The sequence below is a fragment of the Chrysochloris asiatica genome, unplaced genomic scaffold, assembly GCF_000296735.1.
Source record: "Chrysochloris asiatica unplaced genomic scaffold, ChrAsi1.0 scaffold00212, whole genome shotgun sequence".
Classification (NCBI taxonomy): domain Eukaryota; kingdom Metazoa; phylum Chordata; class Mammalia; order Afrosoricida; family Chrysochloridae; genus Chrysochloris; species Chrysochloris asiatica.
Genome location: NW_006408730.1, coordinates 2023195 through 2048206, shown reverse-complemented (window position 1 = coordinate 2048206; position 25012 = coordinate 2023195). Strand labels below are relative to the sequence as shown.

Here is a 25012-nt window from a genome sequence, read left to right as displayed (position 1 = left end):
GATGCATTCTGCATAATTTTTTTTTTTTAATTCTTCTAGAACTCAACTAGAGGAATTAAAAAAAAAATTTTTTTTTGATCAAGGAAATGAGTGTAAATTGATACAATTTGATGAACTTGACCTGTACTTACGGATGTAGCAGCTCAAAATACCAACAGAGAGAGAAGGAGTCTTCACATCAAGTATCAATCCTATTCCCTCTGTATACAGGGTAGATAGGGACTGGCAAATTAGACACTGGCTACCTAAAATGAGGGGGTGATAGAGGCATGATGTGACTGGCTTACAAGTTTTCAAGAGGGAACTTAATTTTAGAGTGTGCAGGGGAGGGTAGAGTCACCACTGAATAGTTTTCATCTTGTCTAGATGAGTCTAGTGAAAGGAGATGGGGATAGGCTTCTTGTGATTCAGTAGTGAGTAACTGTTATCATGACTAATTGCGACTGTCAGAAATGTAAAGGTAGAGGTTTTGTAACAAAAACGGGGAAGTAGTTAATCTTACAGTCCAAAAGCAGAGGACCCTAGGACCATCAAGGGAGAAGAGCACAGGCGGAATGTGGGACCTTATCCAGAGAAGCGGCAACACCAGAGATAGAGGCAGAGATGGGGCTATGGAGAGAGGGAGCAGCTGAGGACTTTGAACTCATAGAAAGAGAGGGACTGGGTGCTGGCGGCCAGGAGACAGGCTTGCAGAATGTGCCCTTTGGTTGTTTAAATGATTATATATTCCTGAATGTTTTTGTGTGCATTACCCCCCCCCACCAAAAAAAAAATCCCCAAACCACCAATAGGAATGGAAGCAAATACTGTTGAAGGATGATGCATGGAGGAGATTGTGATCATTGCAATGAAACAATGGTGTAAAGCTGATGTTCTCCCATGTAAATTGTCACTCAGTTCACAATAATAATAATAATAATAATAAATGTTAGGAGAGACTCTGAAACGCTCTCTGAAAGCTGGATAATGAATAAGAAGACCATAGAAAATTGATGTCTTTAGATTATGGTGTTCAAGAAGAATATGAAAAGTAGAAGAACAAATCTGTCTTGGAATAAACAAAACAAAAAACACCCTTAAATGATATATACTTTTTAAAGTTCTCCTCTTATTAAGCATACATACGGAGTGTTGAACTCAATGTTCCCTTATTTTGTAACAAAAAATCTTGAGCATGTGTATTAAAAGCTCCCAGGCCTTACCAGTCACTGTGGACTCGTGAAACTTAAATTTGGATTGTTGTTGTTAAGTGCCATTGAGTCAGTTCCAACGCATAGCGACCCTGAATAGGGTTTTCGAGGCTTTAAATCTTTACGGGAGCAGAAAGCCTCATCTTTCTCCCACAGAGCAGCTGGTAGTTTCGAACTGCTGACCTTGCGGTTCACAGCCCGATTCGTAACCACTACACTATTGTATCTTCTCAAAATAGCCTGCTGGTTTACATTCTGGCCGGAACCACCAACTGCTCTGTTCTGAGTCCTGCATATGTTGTGGTTGTTGTTAAGTCGAATCAGTTCCGACTCATAGCGACCCTGTATAGGGTTTCTAAGGAGCAGCTGGTGGTGAGCTTGAACCACTGACCTTGCAGTTCAAACTGACCTTGTGGTCCAGCACATTAGCCTGCAGTGCCACACCAGGACTTGCTGAATCCTGAGCATATGCACTGCTTATTCTTTGCCCAAATGGAGTCACTCTCTAAGCAAGATGTCCAGGACAAAGGGGTAATACATGCTTTCTTTTTATTTAACCACAATTAAAATGAGTTAGTGGAAATGGTTAGATACATAGATTCAAACAAAATTTTGTTGTTGCTGTTAAGTGTCATCGAGATGGTTCCCACTCACAGTAACCTTTCAATTAGCAGCTGGTGAGACTGAACTGTCAACCTTGTGGTTAGCAGTCCAGTGCTTATCCTATAGCACCACCAGGTCACTAAAGGTTTACTTTTTACCTGAGTTTCCTCCAAATGACCAAGGATATCCAGGAACTGACAGAAGATCAGCCATTAGGAATCATGGAATCAGCCACAATTCCTTTTTTGTGAAAACGACTGGGGAATCAGAACTGAAAAAGGCCAAAATCTTTCCATCACATGGCAGTGCCTCCTGCCCCGATTCTATGGAATGACTTACTTTCCTCATCCTCCTCGTCAGTCCGACTCAGGGTGTCCTGGGAAGCCTGCTGGGAGGGTTCACTGTCCTGCTCCCAGACAGTACCAGTGCCCGTGTTGGAGCGGGACATGGTGGCCAGACTCAGGCGGTAAGCAGAGGTGGAGGTGCCCACAGTACTGATCGATGTCTTCCCTTGGTAGGCTAGGGGTGGGGATAGGGATGGCAAGAGACCAAAGGAAATGCATGGTGAAGATCTTGGAAGAAAACCAATGTTTCAAAATCTTCCCTGACACTTGTATTTTTCAGAAGAGATCTGTTAAATAGTGTGTCCCTGACAAATGCTTTTTAGAGTAAAGTTGTAAATACAAGTGGGGACATTAAAATAAATAAATACAAAGAATCATTCCTGATTGTTGATGTACTTAACAATTGAATTGTTTCCTGGTGTGAACATAATATCTCTAACAATGCAAAATGCTCCCATGATATTGCTGTCTTATTGCTTTTCTGTTTCTTTGTCCAAGACTGGTCACATGCAAATTGATTTTTACCTGAATTGTAGAAACTCACCAGTCTTCACTGAGAAATGTACCTTACCTGATACAAGCTTATGGAGTAAGTAAATAGTAAATAAGTTGTCTGATATAAATCCCACAGATAAAACCAAAACAGAGTGTTCTTAGTTTCCGTTTCTAAAAAAATTTGTTGTTGTTGTTGTTAGGTGCCATTGAATTGGTTCCGACCATAGGGACCCTATGTAGTAAACAACAAAACACTTCCCAGGTCTGTGCCATCCTCACAATTGTTATGTTGGAGTCCTGCTGCAGTCACTGTGTCCTTATTCATCTCATTGAGGGTCTTGCTCTTTTTCACTGATCCTCTACTTTACCAAGCATGATGTCCTTCTCTAGGGACTGGTCCTCCTGATAATGTTCAAAGTATGTGTGAGATAAAGTCTTGACACCCTGGCATCTGAAGAGCATTCTGGATGTACGTCTTCCAAGTCAGATTTGTTCCTTGTTCTAACAGCCTATTATATTCAATATTCTTTGACTACTTTGTAATTCAAATGCATCAGTTCTTCTCCAGTCTTCCTTATCCACTGCCCAAATTGCATATGTATATGTGACAGTTGAAAATACCATAGCAATTGTGGTTGTTGGTCAGTACCGTGGAGTTGTTTCCGATTCATAGCAACCCTGCACAGGGTTTCCGAGGCTGCAAATCTTTACGGGAGCAGAGCGCCTCATCTTTCTCCCGCAGAACAGCTAGTAGTTTCGGACTGCTGACCTTGAGGTTAGCAGCCCGATTCGTAACCACAACGCTACCAGAGCTCCTTACCATAGCAATTACCACCTGTGAAATACTCCTTGGCTCTATGCTAGATTATGTTATTATAAAGTAGACTATTCGAAGCGCAATGTACTCATATATGAATTTTACCAAGATTGTACTTGTCAGTGTTTTTGTCTTTAACAAATCATCTGCAAATCACCCCTCCACCACACACAACATTCTACTATAGGAAATGACTGCCCTCTAATGGCAAAAGTAATTTCTTTTCCTTCCTCAGTAATGTTTTGAATATATGCACACCAAAGACAACCTTTAAAAAGGCCATCTAAACCTGCCAACTTTAAATCTACTTCCTTCCCACAATTTGTGAAAAGTTAGTGAATTTATACCCTTCTGCTCCGGTAAATATTTGCAGCCTTGGAAACCCTATGAGTCAGAACCAATTCCATAATACTTAACAACAACAGCAGACCTGGCTAAAAATCCCTTCATTGTTGTCATTTTCTATATGCCTAAATTATTTCACCACTATGATACTATGATTCAGGCAGGCATTTGTGTGGATTAAATGGGGGAAAAATCTGTGAAATGATGTACCAAATAATAGATGCTCAATGAATAATAAATATGAGTCCTCTTTCTTCTTACAAAAAATGCAACCAAGGTAAGAATTTAAAGGGATGTTTTTTTGTTTGTGTGTGTGTTTTTTAGTTAAATATTCAAGAATGAGAATTGAAAAAAATACATAGAAAAGGAAAAACTCAAACTCCTATGATACCTAATTAATTTCACCTTTCATGGTTTACCATGATCACTTGGTCAAATCTATCACGATGCCAAAATGGCTAACTCAGAACTTGTGTACAGCTCCACAGAGTGGTAGATTGGACAGAGGGGACTCTCCATAGGTTGTGAGTACCATCAGTCAAACAAATCAAATACCTATCCCCAAGCATCCTCACCTGATCCACTGTGCCAATAATAATAATAATAATAAGTACCATCAGTCAAACAAATCAAATACCTATCCCCAAGCATCCTCACCTGATCCACTGTGCACCGCCTCTTTGAGAATTTTTAGCTCACTGTTGAACTCTGCTATGAGTGAACTCTTACACAAAGGCCGTGGTATGAAGCGCCGCTCCAGTTGGTCAGCAATATGTTGACGAGCAGAAAGCTCTTCATGATTTTCTGCAGGTTGGGCCAGAAGCTGAAAAGAAGGTATAACATTTATAGGGTTTCAATTTCCCCATTTGTTAAATGGGTTAATTGTTGTACCTACTTCATTGTTGTTATTAAATAAGGTAATAGAACAATCTCTTTCTCTCCTATGTTTATTTAAATACATCTCAGTCAAGTCACTTAAGAAAGGAGAACATCTTCCATGTCATTCAATTTGGCCAGTCTTTTTTTTTAATAGAGAAGGCAACGATTTATAGAATCTAATAAAACCAAGGCAGTGAAGGTACTTTCATTGTAAACTTATATCCTCTGGTATACATTTTTTGGAGTTGTTTTTCACATCAAGCTTTTGTCATAGTATGGTAAAACAGGTTCTACTAACTAAAGTACATCCCACGAATATTTCTGTATAATCCCGCCTGAATGAAGGCTAGTTGTTTTAGGACTGGAGAAAGATGAGGCAGTCGCCTTCCATAAGGACCACAGCCTCAGAAATCCTCTGGGGGCAGTTCTACTGTGTCCTACAGGGATGCTAGGAGTTGGAATGGACTCAGCAACAATGGGTGTTGTTTAAAGGACATGCACACACCACACCTTGCACTGGATAAAAGGGCGCAAGAGCACGAAGATGGGTATTCGGGTCCGTACGATGAAGTCGAGAAAGTCCCACAGGGCCAGGCCTCCCACCTTCCGCAGGGCCATCTCCTTCACCTGGAGACTCAGCCAGTACCACTGGCTTCCGAGTTGCCTCTCAAAGCAGACAAGAATCACCTTCAGTGCTTCATGTCAGGAAAAGACAAAAGTGAGTCGGTGAATGTATGCTTTGGTAGAACATTGTAGCCCATACCCAGCAGCCCACACACAACACTTTTAACGTGCTAGACAATTACCTCAGTCTCTACACTTTCCCTGTGTTTGCAAAATATGTACACTCCAGAGGCAATGTGTTCCATGTATCAAGCCAAGTATTTCTAGGATTAACATGTTTTGGTTCTGATTAGGACACAAATATCTTAGGTGCATTAATTGCTTTGGAAAAATATAGAGCAAAGAAAAGTTTTCTAAACATGATGTGCAACTAATCTATTGCTTTCTGAAAATGTTGTTGCTGTGGCTTTTCAAGCATATCAGTCACATCCCAAGCTAAAACATAGATATTTAAAAATCTTATATCCCCCCCTTTTTTTTTTCTTTTAAGCATTCCAATAATATATTCTTGTTATTAGGAATTAAATTGAACCATACAGAACACAAAGTAAAAAAAAAAAAAAAAAATTCTTCCCTTTCCAACCTATCTTCTCAATCTTATTCCCAGAAGGAACCATTTAATGTATTAGACTATGTTGTTGTTGTTATGTGCTGGGGAGTCGGACCCTGTACTGGGTTTCCAAGGCTGTAAATCTTCACGGGAGCAGAAAGCCTCATCTTTCTCCCGCGGAACAACTGGTGGTTTCGAACTGCTGACCTTGCGGTTCGCAGCCCGATTTGTAACCACTACGCTACCAGAGCTCCTTGTCCTTATACAAATTGTACATTATGCCTTTTACTAAACCCTGTTGGATTTCTTTAAATATCTCTTTCTTACTCAGGTTCTGATAACCCTGTCAAAGTCTATATTTCTTTATTTTTTAGGAAGCAGATTTTCCAGCAGTGTATCAGGGCAATCTAGAGTACTGTAACTATTTTACAAATTATGATGGGAGCTCTTTGCCACACCAACACTTCCCATGCAGCGGAGTAGACGGTGAACCTGGTCCTTCTTAGTCATGGCTTAAGGCACATCTCAGTATCTAAAAGATATGGTCTCAAAAGCGCCAAAAGTCAAATGTACTTTTACTGCCTTAAGAGCACATCAAGGGGGAAATCATGTTCTATGTTGTTGTTGCTTTTAGGGTACCATTGAGTTAGTCCCAACTCATAGGAATCCTAAGCAAACTGCAAAAATATGGCACCAACCATTCCTCCCATAGTCCCAGTTGAATCGTGTCAGCCTATCTATATCTTCTCCAATCTTCTATTACTCAGATCCAGCAGGGCAGAAATGTTTGGTGGGAGTTATAGACTATGGCTAGAAGAGACATTAGATAATTCAATACATCACAACAGAATGAAACCATGCCAGCCATGCACCATCCTTACAATCGTTATGTTTGAGCCCACTGGAACTGCCACTGTACCAATGCATCTCGTTAGGGGTCTTCCTCTCTTTTTCTGACCATCCACTTTACCAAGCATAATGTCCTTCTTCAGAGTCCTGGTGTGGTGCTATAGGATAAGCACTTGACTTCAGTTTGCTACACAATGTCGGCAGTTCAAACTCACCAGCAGCTTCTTGGAAACCCTATACAGGGTCACTATGAGTCAGAACCGACTCGATGGCACTTAATAACAAAAACAATGGGAGACAAAGTCTTGCCATCTTTGCTTCTATGGAGTATTCTGGCTGTACTTTTTTCAAGCACAGATTTGTTTGTCTGGTAGTCTGATATTTTAATATTCTTCTCCAACACCACAACTCAAATGCATCAATTCTTCCACTATCTTCCTTACTCAGTGTTCAACTATCACATGCATATGAGGCGATTGAAAATACTATGGTTTGCATCAGGCACACCTTAACCCTGAAAGTAACATCTTTGCTCATGAAAATTTTAAAGATGTCTTGTGTAGCAGATTTGCCTAATGAAATACATCATTTCATTTCTTGATTACTGTGTGCATGAGAAATGATTGTGAATCCAATGAAAATGAAGTCTTTTGAAAACTTCAATTTGTTTCTCATTCATCATGATGTCATTTATTGATCCAGTTGTGAGGATTTTTGTTGTTGTTGTTGTTTATGTTGAAGTGCAATCCAGACTAAGGCTGTGGTCTTTGAGCTTCATCAGTAAGTATTTCATGTTTCAAGTGCTCTTCACTTGTAGCAAGCAAGTTTGTGCCGTTCGTAGGTGCTGTTGAATATGCTCTGGCTCATCGCAATCCAGCATAGTGTTTCTGAGGAGTGGCTGATGGGTTTGAACCACTGACCTTGTGGTTCAAACTTGCCTTGTGGTTCAAACTGACCTTGTGGTCCAATGCTTATCCAACAGTGCCACACCAGGACTCCAAAGCAAGGTTGTATTATCTGCATATTGCAGGTTTTAAATGAGACTTCCTCTAATTTTGATGCCCCGCTCTTCTTCAGATAATCCAGTTTCTCAGATTAGTTGCTCAGTATTCAGATTGAATAAGAATGGTGAAAGAATGCAGCCCTGGCACACATCTTTCCTGATTTTAAACCATTCAATATACCCTTGTTATGTTCTAATGACTCTGCTTGGTTTGTGAACAGGTACCTCATGAGCACAAATAAGTGTTCTGTAATATCTATTTTTTACAATGTTATCCATAGTTTGTCATGATCCACACAGTCAAAAGCCTTTGCATAGTCAATAAAGCACAAGTAAATATCTTTCTGGCATTCTCTGTTTTCAGTCAAGATCCATCTGACATCAGCAATGACATCCCTAGCACTATGTCCTGTTCGAATTCAGCTTGAGTTTCTGGCAGTTTCCTGTTGGATGTTCTGTTGCAGCCATTTTTTAATTTTCTCCAACAAAATTTTATTTGCATGTGATTTCAATGATATTGTTCGATGATTTCCACATTCTGCTGGGTCACCTCTTTTGACTCTTGGCAAAATGTTTTGATTCAAATAAATGTCGAATTTTTAGGATGTCCTAGTCTTCTATTTTGTCTTCTGATGTTTGTGTACTTTTTATTTGTTTGATAGTGTATTTATGCCATGCATTGTTGTTGTTATGTACCATGGAGTCAGTGCTGACTCATAGAGACTTTGAACAGGATTTCCAAGGCTGTAAATCTTTACGGGAGCAGAAAGCCTCATCTTCTTCCCATGGAACAGCTGATAGTTTTGAACTGCTAACCTTAAGGTTCACAGCCCGATTCATAACCACTACACTACCAGAGTTCCTTATGCATTAGAGCCCCTAAATGTGTCCATTTTTTCGTTGATGATCTTTATTGTTCTAGATTTCACATTGAAGTCTTTCACCTACATTGAGTTTGTTTTTGTTGACGGTGTGAGTTATAGGTCTTATTTCATTCTTCTGCAAATGGATTTCCAGTCTTGCCGACACCATTTGTTGAAGAAATAATCTCTTGCCTAATTAATGTGTTTTTGCCCTTTGTCAAAGATCAGCTGACTGTATGTAGATGGATTTACTCCTGGGTTCTCATTTCTGGTCCATTGAGTTATGTATCTTTTGCTGTACCAGTACCAGGCTGTTTTGACCACTGTGGTTGTGTAGCAAATTTTGAGATCAGGAAGTGAGAGCCTTCCTACTTTGTTCTTCTTAAGCAGTACTTTGGTTACCTGAGGTCTTTTTCCTTTCTGTATAAAGTTTGTGATCCTTTTTTCCATCTCTTTAAAGAATGATGTTGGAATCTGGACTGGGGATTACACTATATCTATGGATTGCTCTCTCTGAGTAATGTTGACATTTTCATAATGTTAACTTTTCAAATTGATTTGTATGGTATATTCTTCTGTTTTTTTAAAGTCTCTTTTGGTTTCTTGTAGTAGTGTTTTGTAGTTCTCTTTGTATAAGTCTTTTGGTCTTTTGGGTTAATTTATTCCTAAGTATTTCATTTTGGGGGTGGCTATTGTAAATGGTATTTTTTTTCCAAATTTCCTTTTTGGAGCTGTCTTTATTAGTATGTTGTTGTTAAGTACCATCAAGTTGGTTCTGACTCATAGTGATGCTGTGTAGGGTTTCTGAGGAGTGACTGGTGAATTTGAATTTCTGACCTTGCATTTCAAACTGACCTTGTGGTCCAGTGCATTATCCCACAGCATCACGCCAGGACTTCTTTGATTAGCATGGAGGAACACAACTGGTTTTTTATTTTGATCTTGTATGCTGCCACTTTGCCGAATCTTTCAATAGGTTCCAATAAATTTTCTTGTCGAGTCTTTTGGATTTTCTATGTATAGAATCATATCATCTGCAAATAGAGAAACTTTTACTTCTTCTTTGCCAATCTGAATGCCTTTATTTTCCCATTATTGCCATACAGTTCTAGCTTAGACTTCCAACAGGAGTCCTGATGTAGCACTGTGGGTTAATGCGCTGGACTGCAAAGTCAGTTTGAACTGCAAGGTCAATAGTTCAAGCTCACTAGCTGCTCCTTAGAAACCCTGTACAAGGTCAGTATGGGTCAGAACCAACTTGACAGCATGTAACAACAACAGCAACAAGACTTCCAACAAGGAGCTCGGGTAGTGTAGTGGTTATGAGTGGGGCTGCTAACCTCAAGGTCAGCAGTTCAAAACTACCAGCAGCTTTGTGGTAGAAAGATGAGGTTTTTGCTCCTGTAAAGGTTACAGCCTCAGAAACCCAATAAAGGGTCACTATGAGTCGGAACTGACTCCATGGCACACCACCACCATCACTAAGACTTCCAGCACAATATTGAATAGGAATGGTGATAAAGGGCTTCCTTGTCTGATTCCTGCTTGCAAAGGTAATGCTTTTGGCCTCTCTCCATTGAGAGTAATTCTAGCTATTGGATTTGTATATATGCTCTTAATTATGTTGAGGATTTCCCTTCAGTTCCTACTTTGTTGAGTGTTTTTATCTGTAACGGATGTTGTATTTTGTCAATATCTTTTCTGCATCTATTGAGATGATTGTCTGGTTCTTTTTCTTTGTTTTATTTATATGGTAGGTTACACTGATTTTTTTTTTTCTTTTCTAATATTGAACCATCCTTACATCCCTGATATAAGTCCCACTTGGTCACGATTTATTATTTTTTAATATGTTGTTGATTTTTGGGGGATAGATTTTGTTAAGAATTTTTCATTGAAGCTCATGAGGGATATTGCTCTACAATTTTCTTTTTTAGTGATGTCTTTACCCTGATTTGGTACAAGGGTTATGTTTGCCTCATAAAATGTATTCAGGAGTTTTCCATCTTTTCCTATGTTCTGAAATTTGATGTCAGCTCTTCTCTGAATGTTTGATAGAAATCACTAGTAAAGTTGTCTGGACCTGGACTTTTTTTTATTGGGAGCTTTAAAATTACCTAATCAATTTCTTCTTTTGTTATAGGTCTGTTCAAGTTTTCTACTTCAGTCTGTGTTAGATTAGTTAGGTCATGTTTTTCTAAAAAATTTATCCATTTCTTCTAGATTTTCAATTTTATTGGAGTACAATTCTTCATAGTATTCTATTATTATTCTTTTTATTTCTATTGTTTCTGTTGTGATGTCACCCATATTGTTTCTTATGTGTGTTTATTGTATCTTCTCCTTTTTATCTTTTGTTAGATTTGCCAATGGTTTCTCAATTTTATTAATTCTTTCAAAGAATCAACTTCTGGTCCAAGGCCAGGTTTTGTAACTACTTTGCCTCCAACCTTTGTATTCCAATCACCAATAATTATCGATACATCTTGACTGCATTTAGAAATCATTTCAGACTGAAGTAGTTGGTAGAATACTTCAATTTCATCATCACTGCCTTTAGGGGTTGATGTGTAAATTTGAATAATAGTGGTATTAACTATTCTTCCTTGTAGGTATGGATATTATCATACCACAGACAACATTGTATTTCAAGATATATATATATATGGAGCTCTGGTAGCGTAGTGGTTACGAATCGGGCTGTGAACCTTAAGGTCAGTGGTTCGAAACTACCAGCCGCTCCGCGGGAGAAAGATGAGGCTTTCTACTCCCGTAAAGATTTACCTTCTCGGAAACCCTGTACAGGGTCGCTATGGGTTGGAACCAACTCGATGGCACTTACCCACAACAACATATATATAAATATATATATAAAGTTTTTATTGTGAACTGAGTGATAGTTGGGAGAACATTGGCTTTACTCCATTGTTTCATTGCAATGATTACAGTCCCCTCTGTGCATCATAATTCAACAGTATTTGCTTCCATTCACTCTGGGTTTAAAAAAAATTTTTTTTTGGAGCAAGGGGAGGATATACACAGAAACACTCAGGCATATATATTAATTTAAACAACCAAAGGGCACATTCTGCAAGTCTGCCTCCTGGCCACCAGCACCCAGTCCTCTCTTTCCATGAATCTAGATTCCTCAGCTGGTCCCTCTTTCCATGTCCACATTTCTGCCTCCACCTCTGGTGTTGCTGCTTCTCTGGATAAGGTCCCACATTCCGTTTGTGCTCTTCTCCCTTGATGGTCCTAGAGTCCTCTGTTTCTGGACTGTAAGATTAACTACACCCCCATTTTTTGTTACAAAACTTTGACTTTTACAGTTGTGACAGCTGCAATTAGTCATGATAACAATTACTCACTATTGAATCATAAGATTCTTATCCCTATCTCTTTTCACCAGACCTGTCTAGATGAGATGAAAACTATTCAGTGGCACACTCTGAAACTAAACTCCCTCTTGAAAACTTATAAGCCAGTCACTTCATGCCTTTATTGCCCCCTCATTTTCAGTAGCCAATGTCTAAGTTGCCCGTACCCATCTACCCTGTATGGTGTCCTGGTGTGGTGCTGTAAGTTAATGCGCCAGACTGCAAAGCCGTTTGAACTGCAAGCAGTTCAAGCTCACCAGTCACTCCTTGGAAAGCCTATACAGGGTTGCTATGGGTCTGAACCGACTTGACAACACTTAACAACAACAACAACATCTACCCTGTATACAAAGGGGATAGGATTGATACTTGATGTCAACACTCCTTCCTTCTCTGTTGGTGTTTTGAGCTACTACATCCATAAGTGTTAAAGAGCAAAGATGTCAGCTTGAAGACTAAGCCTGACCCAAGCCATGGTATTTTCAATAACCTCATATGCATGTGAAAGCTGGACAGTAAACAAGGAAGACCATAGAAGAATTGATGCCTTTGAGTTATGGTGTTGGAGGAGAATATTGAAAGTGCCATAGGCTGCCAAAAGAACCAACAGATCTGTGTTGGAAGAAGTGCAGCCAGAGTGCTCCTTGGAGGCCAGGATGGCTAAACTTTGTCTCTCATACTTTGGACATGTTGTCAGGAGGGACCAGTTGCTGGAGAAGGATATCATGTTTGGCAAGGTGGAGGGTCAGAGAAAAAGAGGAAGATCCCCAACGTGATGGATTGGCCAAGTAGCAGCATCGATGGACTCAAGCATGACAACAATAGTGAGGTTGGCCCAGGATCGGGCAGTGTTTCATTCTGCTGTGCATAAGGTTGCTATGAGTTGGTACTGACTAGATGGCACCTAACAACAACAACGACAACAAACATCCATAAGTATAGGTAATGTTCATCAAGATGGGCTTTTAAATATTCTTTTTGATAATGAATGCTATGCCATTCTTCTTGTATGTTTATATACATGAATATATATAATGGACACTTGGTATGGTGCTGTAGGATCAGCACTGGACTGCAAACCACAAACCCAGTAGCTGCTCCTTGGAAACCCTATACAGGGTCACTATGAGTTGGAAAAGACTTGACAACACTTAACAACAACAACAACAACAAATATATATATTAATCATCTAAGTTTCTTCCTTATTCATCTCCATCTTCAAAATCTCACTTTTCACAGCAATTGCTAATCTCAATTTCTCTCTCTTAGGGACAAACGAACAAAGAGCAAAGCTTCTCTTTCTACTGGTATGTGTCTGTTGACCTTCTTTAGGTCTCTACATCTCTGTTTCCCACCTTCACTTCCATCAGCCCACCACACAGACATTATAGTAAGGGACTCAAGAACAGGGACTTTGGTGCCAGATGGCTTGAGTTTGCAATGTGGTTCTGCTTCTTATGAACTGTGTAACTTTAGGTAAGCTCCCCAACCTTTCCAGAACTCAGCTACTTCACTCCTTAAATGATGACAATGTTACTTCTCATTGTTGTGAGGATGTGAGGGTTAAGTATGGTGATACATGGAAAGTACAGAAAACAATGCTGGATAGAAAGTCTGTGTTCCAAGTAAATGTAAAAGAAAAAGACAAAAGGAACAGAGGCCAACTAGCATGGCCAAATAAGCAAGGGTACTTCTTTCAAAAGGCAGAATGTGGAGAGGATTGAAAACAATTGTTTCCCAAGTTGTTTCTCATGTCCTTCTCTTACAAGTAAAGCCCTTTTGCTCTATCACCCTACGTGCAATTGCAAACGTCATTCAGGGCTCTTCCTCAGTGTTTGGATTTTATTTGAGCCCTACTTTTCATAAGGAGCCCTAGTGGCAGAGTGGGTTAAACATTGGGCTGCCACTGCAAGGTTGGTAGTTCATATCTACCAGCTGCTCCATGGGAGAATGATGAGGCTTGTTGCTCCCCTAAAGATTTACAGTCTCAGAAATCCTCTGCAGTAGTTCTCCTCCATCCTATAGCATCTCTCTATAAGTTGGAACTGGCTCCGTGGCAATGAGTTTGGTTTTGGGGTTACTTTTTCATTTGAGTTACAGTTCTGGGCTATTGAGTCACCTATATGACTAAGTCGTGTGTTCAGGCAGCCTTTCTTTTCTCCTTCAGTTTCATTGTTAGTCACATAATTTTCACACACATGTCTTTATGATGCAGTTCAAATACCCAAACACTCAAAACTCCAACAATCTGTTTCTTTCATTTTATACTATCCACCAAGATCTGTTTTGGTGTTGTTGCTAGGTACCAGTGAGTCAGTACCGACTTATAGTGGACCCTATGCACAACAGAATGAAACACTGCCCAGTCCTGCGCCAACCTCACAATCATTGCTTGTTTAAGCTCGTCGCTGCTGCCACTGTGCCAATCCATCTAATTGGGGGTTTTCGTCTTTTTCTCCAATCCTCCACTTTACCAAACATAATATCCTTCTCCAAAAAACATAGGCCCCTCCTGATACTATGTCTAAAGTATGAGAGACGAAGTCTGGCCATCCTGGCTTCCAAGGAGCATTCTGGCTTTAATGGATTAAGACTTTTCACAACTTTTCCTTTTGAGATTTCCTGCTGCCAGCGCTCCTTGCTTTCAGAGTGGTCTTTTCTAAATGGCCCAGTGCATTGAGAGTCAAAGAATGGCTTTCTACGGTTCCATGGGTCAGAACCCACCATTGGTCGGTCAGTTTGTCATATTGTGGTGGCTTGTGAGTTGCTGTGATTCTGGAAGCTATGGCATGAGTATTTTAAATACCATCAGGGTCACCCATGGTAGACAGGTTTCAGATGAGCTTCCAGATGAAGACAGACTAGGAAGAAGGAGTGATGAACTACTTCCAAATATTTAGTCACTGAAAACCTTAAAAAGGATGACCCTTTTAAAGTGTAGAAGAGCAAAGATGTCAGTGAGGACTAATGTGCACCTGATTCAAGCCATGCTATTTCCAATAACCTCATAGGCATGTGAAAGCTGGACAGTGAATAAGGAAGCTGCAGAAGAATTGATGCCTTTGAGTTATGGTGTTGGAGGAGAATATTGAAAGTGCCATGGGCTGCCAAAAGAACCAACAGATCTGTGTTTGGTGAAGTGCAGCCAGAGTGCTCCTTGGAGGCTGGGATGGCCATACTTCATCTCTCATACTTTGGACATATTGTCAGGAGGGACCAGTCACTGGAGAAGGATATCATGTTTGGTAAGGTGGAGGGTCAGAGAAAAAGAGGAAGATCCCCAGCAAGATGGATTGGCAAAGTGGCAGCATCAATGGGCTCAAGTGTGGCAACAATTGTTAGGTTGGCCCAGGACTGGGCAGTGTTTTGTTCTGTTGTACATTGGGTCGCTATGACTTGGTACCAACTCGATGGCACCTAACAGTAACAACAATGGATCAGAACCAAGTGAAAGGTAAAGATAGAGTAATGGAAAAGTAGGTGTCAATGGGAGAAGAGAACTGGCAAACATATGGGAGAATATGTTGACTGCTCTTACCAGAGTGAAGATAAAAATGAAGATTAAAAGATGACATTGTAAAGGAAGAAAAATAGCTAGTAGGCAGCATAATATATCTTGCTGCACAGGGTATGGATAGCCCAACACGAGGGACTCCAGTCACATAGATGATAGACCACTGAGCTTTTCCACTTGTGCAATGCAGTGTCCCTGTATGCTAGACTGAGTCTAGATCTGAAAACAGCTAGGAAACCTCACTAGTGATCTTACACTTAATCAGCAAGAAAGAATCCTTACTGCAGATGCCTTCCTTTCATTCCCAGACACGCTTATAGAAACAACCAAGTAAACCAGGCACCACAGATAGGAAAATAGCTTATTTTTTGACATATATTCACTGAAAGAAACCGGCTCTTTTGTCAGGGTACTCCTTTTTTGCTCAAGTGGTTCATAAAAATGTTTTGAGTCAAGGTGAGACTCATTAACTTACTATATATGTATATGAAGATGTGTGTGTGTGATATAAATAAATAACGATATCTATATCTAGCTCACCCAAATATTCTATATCTAGCTCACCCAAATATGCTGCTTGGCTGGTGGACTCGGCCAACCCTTCCCTGCGCAAGTCTTTCCCAGCATCTCCTGGGGTGGAGCAGTGCGCAGGGGAGCTCTCCAACATGAAGTTCTTGCTCCGGGATGTGCTGATGATCCTTGGCGGCAGAAGCACATTAATGACTGTTTGCAGCAGCAGCTGCACCTCGGGCTGCTCCAGCCATGGGCTATCTGAGAGGCAGTTTGGGAGATGGAAGCAAAAAGAAAAGCAAGTCACCAGGTAGATTTCCACATTGGACACATAGAAATATTCAGCTCTCTTCCTAATTCTAAACTAGAACACCTTAGAAATCCATGGGGTTCCCACCAAATCCAGCATCTCCTATAGACAGTCAGTGGCCCTGGCACCTGCCTGCTTTCTCCATAGGTCATCAGATGGCTTGGATTCTTAGCCAAATATAGCTCGCTTACCATTTCAATCTCCTTTCTTTTCTCTGCTCAAGTATGCATAATATACTGTCCTTACATTTGAGATAAACTTTTCCTAAAAGAAAAATTCCCCTATGAAGGAAAAATTATGAGAAAATATTTGAATTTAATGACAAGTAGCAGGAATTATGCTAAACTTTTGGCAGTAGGCTATCAAGTTCATTCACCTGCCAATTCCCTCTAATCGTACTTCACCTAAGGCCATTTTCTTAATTAGAACAATGGTTGCTGTACTGCAATGATTTTAATGTGTCTTTTAAGATGTGAAGCAGAGATGTCCCAGGGTGTTGTTGTTGTTGTTAAGTGCTGTCGAGTCGGTTCCGACTCATAGCAACCCTGTATAGGGTTTCCAAGGAGCCCAGAGTAGCTGAACTGAAATGAAAGAAAAACTATTTCCTAAAATAACCTCGTTTAAATTATTTAGATCAACTTCATTGATGACTTTTGAAGAGGAAAAGGAAACAGAAATAAACAACCTGATATTTAAGAAGACACAACAACAATGATAAATTTCCTTTACTTAAATTAATCAGACCTTTGCTTCCTGATCCTACTGTGAGCACAAATGGGATGAGTAGATTTAAAAGCATCCCCTCCCTTCGCTCTTGATTGGTGAATGGGGAGATCACATGGCTTAAAGGGAAATCTTCTTTTAAAGCCTGTGCAGCAATAATAGAAAGAAAGATTAATTGACCTCCACGCCCTTTTAGTATGTATGTTTTTACACAGCATCACGGACACGGTGGCTCCCTGCCGGTGACTCCTGTAAACTATGTGTTCAATTGTCATCTGTGCAGCATACAAGGTCCGCTTAAAATTGATACTTAGCCATTGGCGTGACATAATTGAGAGCTATCATACCTAAAAAGACAGCAACATTTTGAATATTACATGAAAAAATCATAATACTTATGATACGAATACAAATAAAAGTAATAAAAATACAACCATATTTCCATGTCCCCATCAATAAATATTTTAAAGACAAAAAGGAAGAAAATGAAAACTTGCCATTTAGGAGTTATTTAAAAGTCCTCTGACCTCTGCATATGGCCTTCTCCAAGCCAGAAAGCAATAAGCAATATAGGAAGAAATAAATGATTTTTGTTCATAGATTATTAAAATGTATCACTTTAGGGATGCCGTTGGTTCTCTTCTGCATGGTAACTACAGCTTTCACTACATCTCCTCTACCATCTACTCAGTCTTGACATGATAGACCACCACGCTGGATTATCATATGATGGATGTTAATCAGTTATTCATTTACAACAATTGTGCAATTTCCACCGGCTGAAGAACTTCTGGATGATTTACTGCACTCTAAAATTAGATAACACATGGAAATATGCAGGGAAATTGGCATTCTGCAATTTTTTTTTTTTTTGCCTTGGGAATGATAATTTAATTTAAAGAAACAAATGTGAGTTAAAAAAACACAAATACTCACAATATTCAACCCACAATCATTAAAGAAAATTAAGATATTCAATGTCTAGTAATGGAACTGGAAAGAATTTGATATGCAATTCTTTCTGAAAACAATTTTAAACCAGACTTTGAATATTACTGCCTCTTTCAATGAACAACTGTGAGCTGATTATCTGTGAACCGTTATTTTCTTAAGGTGTGTGCACCCATTTTAAATGATGAAGAGGGTTCTGAGGTTGTGGAAGAACTAAATGACTCTGCTATTTTTGAGATCTCAAGAAGAATTACAGACGTACAACTTAGGGCCAAGCTCAGGGCTAAAGCTCCAAACCTATAAAAGTTTGGAGTTGTCTACACTTGTGTCTCACAGATTTTGCCCAGCCTTTGCAGAAAAAAAGAGAGAACACCATGATCTGGCGCCTCAACCAACAACTTAATGAGCGTGACAAACAGGTAAGGCAGTCACACCTGTATCTGCAATGCTACAAGCCGGACAACAGCTGTGCTGAAGGGCAGAGGTGGTGAGAGATAAGGGCTGAGATGAAGAAGGGGTAATCCATCAGCAACACTGGAAGGTCCTACCACTCCCATCACCTGAAATACAAACAGAGCACATGACCAGCCTTGACTATTGCAATTTCATGCAACTGTATTAAGGGAGTCTCATTCAATACTAATAATTATAATATGAATCAAAAATTGAAGGTTGGGCATGTTACTTTCCATCTTTTCTTTCTTGTTGCCTTCTTCAGAAGGTGTGTAATATCTGGAGTCAGATCAAACATTACGCAGAATTCAGCCAAGGTTTTGTAGAATGTTATTTATAACTAACTATGCAAATAATGAGAGATGATCCAGAAAAGTAAGCTAATCAGGAGCTTGGACTCACTTACCTGTGGATTTGAGGGAATGCAGCCAGCATCCTTTGATGGAGCAAATACAACAATGATGATAGCAACAGCTCTATTTGCACTAGGCATTCCAACTACAGATTTATTGCTCAACTAGTTAAGCAGCAGATCCAACTGAATGAAATGCTCTAACATGGTTTCCATACATTGTACAAAACCTTGTCAGGACCAGACTCTAGATATTATTTAAATGATAAAAAAATATTTTTGCTTCACTTAAACCATAGACTGGCCAACTCATGGTATCATTTTGCGTTTTTTTTTAAAAAAAGAAAAAAACCAAATCTCTGCGTTTTAATTCATCCCCACCACCAGACTCCCTCAACTTCTAGTCAATTGTGTAGGCTCCACCACCCCACTCTCCAACTAGCAGCCCTCAACTCTCAGCGCAACTTGAAGAGGTGAATTGTCAGAGTAGTGCATGGGAAGCAGTACACCAATTCCCATTGATGCAGGGAGGGGCCCCTGGATCTCCCCAAGCACTACCTTGAAATGTACCTCACTATTTTCAGTATCACCTGAGCCATCTGTGTTCATGGGTACGTGGGGGCACAAAGTAGTTGACCTGTAAATCTTCAATTCAGAGAAGTCAATAGCAGAGTTAAGTTTTGCAAAGTTTTATAAGATTGCCACTTGGCTACTCACCAGATTGACACAGACATTGATCAGTGACCTAAGGTGAGGCAGGAAGGATATGATTGGCTGCCTCTGAAGTGTCAAACAAACCCCTTCAATCAAATTGCTGGCAGGCTCCCACTCAACCTGTCGCCTGGAATACAATATAGGAGCCATTAGCGGCTTGGCTCCCTTCTGGAGACAGTCTGAAACAAGTGAATGAGACAATGATTCTGACGCCATCTAAGACAGGATGTGTGTCTGAGACAACAAAGTACTTTACACGGGATGAGGTTTACCCATGTTGTTCCAAAAGTACAGAGCACACTGGGAGGGGAGGAAGGTACTGAAAACGTAGCAAAGCACTCCTGCCCCACTCGACTAATGAGACAAAATCTATTGAAGAAAAAACAGAGATGATGAATGGGTTGCATTTTCAGTTCCCTGGTTGTAGCTTTGAGAGATTGCCATTTTAGAAAACCCATCACAGGGTTAATTATTCATAGTAGAAATAATCTGACCATGGGCTGCATTTCTAAAATCTTTTAATCAGACTACTTGATCCCATTAACCTTTACATCAGACTGATTAGATTTATGGCTGAACTCCTTCCAAAATGGTGTTTTTAAGAGGCACTTTTTCTTGACTCCGAAGAAATGATATTTTTGGCTACTTCCCATGGTAGTGTAGATGTTGATATGCAAAATCAAATTAGGTAATATGGGATTTCCATTGATAAAAATCAATCCAATCTGTAATTATCCTTGTCCTGAAGCATTCATCTTTGCAATAAACAGGTTGGTTTTTCTGATACCAACACTACTTTCATACATTGTCCTAAAACAATATGCAAGCTTGTATTTTTCATCAAAATGAAATATCTGGAGTGATGAAACTGATTTTATTTGATAAATGAGGAAATATTGACAACCTTGATGCGCAAGGCACCGAAGCAATCTACAGGCCAATAAGTCAACATTTCTTTTGGTGAACTGAGAACAGCTGATGTTAAATCCAAGCCAAACCCACATTCACAGCATGCTATTGTTATTGCTAAGTGTTGTAGAGTCAGCTGTAGAGTTGGTTCCGATTCATAGTGACCCTGTATAGGGTTTCCTAGGAATGCCTGCTGGGTTTGAACAGAGACCTTTTTGCTAGCAGTTCAGTGTTTATCCTACAGTGCACACCAGGACTCAATTCGCAGCATGCATCCCTCCAAAATTATCTACAACAAATTAAGTGTATGTATTTAATACATTTCCTATTTTTAGGAAGGATGATATTCTTTATAATAGACTTAATTATATGATAAATGAGTCAGCCTATGGAAATGCTTAATACCTTTTGATACCAAGTTACTTAGGGAAAAGAGCTGATTCTAACACATCCTTTTGAACCAATCAAATTTCTATAAATCTCTGATTGGACATTTGCCAATGACATAAATATCCCACTGGGATTTCAAAGGAAAATAGAAATGTTTTAAGAAAAGACATTTCCATTCCACTGAAATAAATAAGTACAGAATAATGTGCAGACATTAGTAATAATAGTATAAAAGAATATGAGAACAAACCCTCAATTATCAAAATGAGATGTTTCATATTTTAAAAATAAATTCAATGACTCCTGATAGCTCTATAAATAAAAGGCACAGGCTAAAACCTGAAGAAATTCTGACAAATTGAGCACAAAGTGCTACAAATTCTTGGGAAAAAAATTACAGTATATTGATTTCAGTTTTAGTTTAAAAGAACAGAAAATATTCTCACTAACTAAAACTGAATTTCTGGGGTCATAAGCTCATCAGCATTTATCAACTGATCTGCTCACTATGGCTATAGGTGTGTAAATTGGTGTCAGATCTCCAGGCAGACCGGTTCAGAGATATGTGTCCTCAGAAGACTACTGACAGAAACACTACAGGTCAGAATGCAGAACAAGTGGACGTAGTGTTCATTTAGTATTATTCCGTTTTAAAATAAAGATAACAAACAGGTATTATCAGTCCTGGGACCTTTTTACTTCTGCTTGGATAATTATCATAAAGCTTGGCTTTTCTCTATCCTAGTGCCTAAAAGACTATGCTAGACATGATAGTTTCTGGATCCCAAATTCATTTTTCTCTCTCCTTAATTGATTTATATATAAAACATATCCTGCCCTTTCTTCAAAAAGAATTGAAGAAGACTCATTGGATTTCTTCTGAGCTTCACATGAGGAACATGACAGTAAGAAATGAGTAGAATTTTTGAGATAAATGCATGTGTTTTTTTTTTAAAAAAATGCAATTCCTCAAAACCTAAAACCTGACACTTATATCGCCATGCACTTTATTAGCTACCCACCTATACCAATGGAAAACTTTCAAGTTATTCATTCAACTCCAGATCAATCTAATATTTTTAAAACTGGCATGTACTAGCTTTGAGGCTTATAATATCAACAGCTGACCAGGAGTCCATCTCACCTCAAAGTAGGCATCTTATGAATTTTGTTGAACATTCTATCCAATCTCTTTAAAATGAGGATAAGAGCTGGTCTCACTGCCTCTGCTGTCCAGTCAGTAATGGGCAGCATCTCCATGATGTAGCGACGAAGTCCACGGCTCTCCATCGTCTGAGTGTCATAGGGTGCCAGCTTCAGAAGAGAATGTGCAATTTCTGCCAACCTAAAATGATTGTTTGCTCTTGTAAGAAGAAGCTCAAAATGCCACAAAATGAGTTTTCTCATAGGGTACCATGCTAATCACCCTTCACCCAAGACATCAACTTCCTGAACTAAAAACCCTCTTCTCAACATTTTCCATTTCTCAGCTCTTCTCACACATACCAATACATTATGTGTGTATTCTCAGCTCTTCTCACACATACCAATACAATATGTGTACATACAAGTTAACAGAGAATCATAGAATGTTACAGAGGATAAATATGAGGGAGCATTTGATGAGGAAACTCGGAGGGATTGAGGACTAAGGACAGACCAAACATATCTAGGGAACAGCACTTCTGGCATGTATACATATTTCCATGAGACACACACACAAATAAGACAACCTGAAGTTTAATGTACAATAAAATCACCAATATCAAATGTCTTAAGTAAGTTTTGTGCCTTTATAGCTCCCTCAATGCCCATGCTGTTGTTGGTTCTGGCTCATAGCAACCCTGTATAGGCTTCCTAAGAAATGGCTGGTGGGTTTGAACCACTGACTTTGCACTTAGTTGTTGTTGCTGTTGTTAAGTACCATGGAGTCGGTTCCGACTCATAGTGACCCTGCACAAGGTTTTCGAGGCTGTAAATCTTTACGGGAGCAGAAAGCCTTATCTTTCTCCCACAGAAAGGTTGGTAGTTTCGAACTGCTGACCTTGTGGTTCACAGCCCGATAGTCCTGTGATTATCCTACAGCACCACACCAGGATCCCTCAATGCCCACTGTTGTTAAGAGCTCTCAAGTTGGTTCCAGCTTATGTGGTTGTTAGGTGTCATAGAGTCAGTACCAACTCATAGTGACCTTATGCACAACAGAACAGAACACTGCCCTGTCCTGTGCTAATCTAACAATCATTGTTACACTTTGGCACATTGCAGCTGCCAATGTGCTACACCATCTCATTGAGGGTCTTTCTGTTTTTCACTGACCCTCCACTTCACCAAGCATTATGTGCTTCTCCAGGGATTGGTCCCTCCTGATCTGAAGTATGTCTGAAGTATGAGAGACAAAGAGTGGCCATCCTGGCTGTTAAGGCTAACACAGATGTGTTTGTTCTTTTAGCAGTCTATGGTACTTTTGATATTCTCCAACACCATAACCCAAATGTATCAATTCTCCTATGGTCTTTCTTATTTACTGACCAACGTTCACATACATATGAGGCTATTGAAAATACCATAGTTTGGCTCCTACTCCTTAAACTGACATCTTTACTCCTGAACACTTTAAAGAGGTCTTGTGCAGCAGATTTGGCTAATGCAGTACATCATTTGACTTTTTGACTACTGCTTCCATGAGTGTTGATGGTTGATCTGAGCAAAATGAAGTCTTTGACAACTTCAATCTTTTCTCCACTTATCATGAAGCTACTTATTGGTCCAGGGGTGAGGACTTTTGTTTTCTTTACATTTAGGTGCAACCCATACTGAAGGCATCTTCTTCTTCTTTTTTTTTTTTTTTTCAGGTACACCATAGTCATCAAAGTGACATCTTTGGTATTTAATTTTAAAAATAAGTTGCCAATACTGAAAACGCAATCAGATTTCTGGATCCTGCTGAGAAGTGGGCCGTCTTGACATCACTGGTTGTGCACTCGTAACAACAGTCTCATCACACCTGTCTGAGACCAGCACAGTCCCTCCTCGAGTACTGGGCCCTGCTCCGTATGGGCCTCCCCCGAGTGTCTAGACACTAAGAACTCCAACTTCTTTCCTTTGTCCACGCCAAACCTAAGAATGGTAACACTTCCCTTATTACTCTCTTTGCAACACTTCAGTAACCCCTGTTTGCCTTTCCATAATCCTGTACGTATTTAAAGGAACCCTGGTGATGCTATAGGTTCGGTACTGGATAGGTTAGGCATTGGACTACAACTGCTGCTCTGAGAAAGATGAGGCTTCCTGCTCCTGTAAAGATTTACAGCCTCAGAAACCCTGTGCAAGCTTACTACGAGCCAGAATTAAATTGATGGGTGATTTGTTTTGTACCTGTTTAGGAATCCCTAGGTGATTTATGGCTAACTGATTTTTGGCAAGGCTGCAAAGACAATTGTTGAGATAAGTGGATCTCCATAAGCAAAAGAATGAAGTTGGACTTTTACCTCCACCAGATGGGAAAATTAACTCAAAATAGAACAATGACCTAAACATAAGAGCAAAATGAAACTATAAAACAGGAGCCCCACGATGTCATTATAAATGACATTTAAAAATGGGGCAGGGAAGGGCTCTCAAAAGATTCATTACTACAGACACCTTTTGGGTGGTTCACAAGCCTGAAATGGTAGGCTTGTCTGTGAAGTTAGAGCCAGTTTCAGTACCTACCCAACCCCTGGCTGGGCCTCCTTTATATTGTGGTCTTGGCCACAGTGGCTGGTAGTGGTAGCCAGGCATCATCTAATTCTTCTGGTCTCAGGTTAGAGAAGGCTGTGGTTCATGGGCGCCATTAGTCCTTTGGACTAATTACCTTGAGTCTTTGTTTTGTTTCATCATTTGTTGCTCCAAGCCAGGAAGCCAACAGTAGCTTCTTAGATGGCTGCTCATACGCTTTTAAGATCCCAGATGCTACTCATCAGGCTGTGATGTGGAACACTACACTTATGAAGCCTGTTTGTCAGTGACCTTGATGCCACCTGAGACTAAGGTCCCTGGATTTATAATCCAGTAGATCAGTCCACAAGTACAACGTCTAAGTAGTTTCTATAACTATGCCCCCTGTGCTCTATTATATGAGGACACACGTAGAATTGGAGGAAGACTCATTAACAAACCTGCGCTATGCAGATGATACAACCTTGCTTGCTGAAAGTGAAGAGGACTTAAAACATTTACTGATGAAGATCAAAGAGCACAGCCT

At 39.8% G+C, this 25012-nt stretch overlaps 1 protein-coding gene across 2 annotated transcripts in view; it reads right to left on the bottom strand.

The window, feature by feature from the left end:
• UNC80 (unc-80 homolog (C. elegans)) overlaps positions 1-25012 on the bottom strand; it is a 306407-nt gene that overhangs the window by 23485 nt on the left and 257910 nt on the right. For both annotated transcript variants that reach the window (XM_006872739.1, XM_006872738.1), the window contains exons 51-58: positions 21911-22111; positions 19471-19594; positions 18383-18508; positions 17019-17142; positions 16019-16225; positions 5184-5368; positions 4452-4617; positions 2133-2312 (exon numbers count right to left, since the gene is read on the bottom strand). In XM_006872739.1, the coding sequence (XP_006872801.1) occupies positions 2133-2312; positions 4452-4617; positions 5184-5368; positions 16019-16225; positions 17019-17142; positions 18383-18508; positions 19471-19594; positions 21911-22111 (1313 nt within the window). The remainder of the gene's footprint in view (positions 1-2132; positions 2313-4451; positions 4618-5183; positions 5369-16018; positions 16226-17018; positions 17143-18382; positions 18509-19470; positions 19595-21910; positions 22112-25012) is intronic.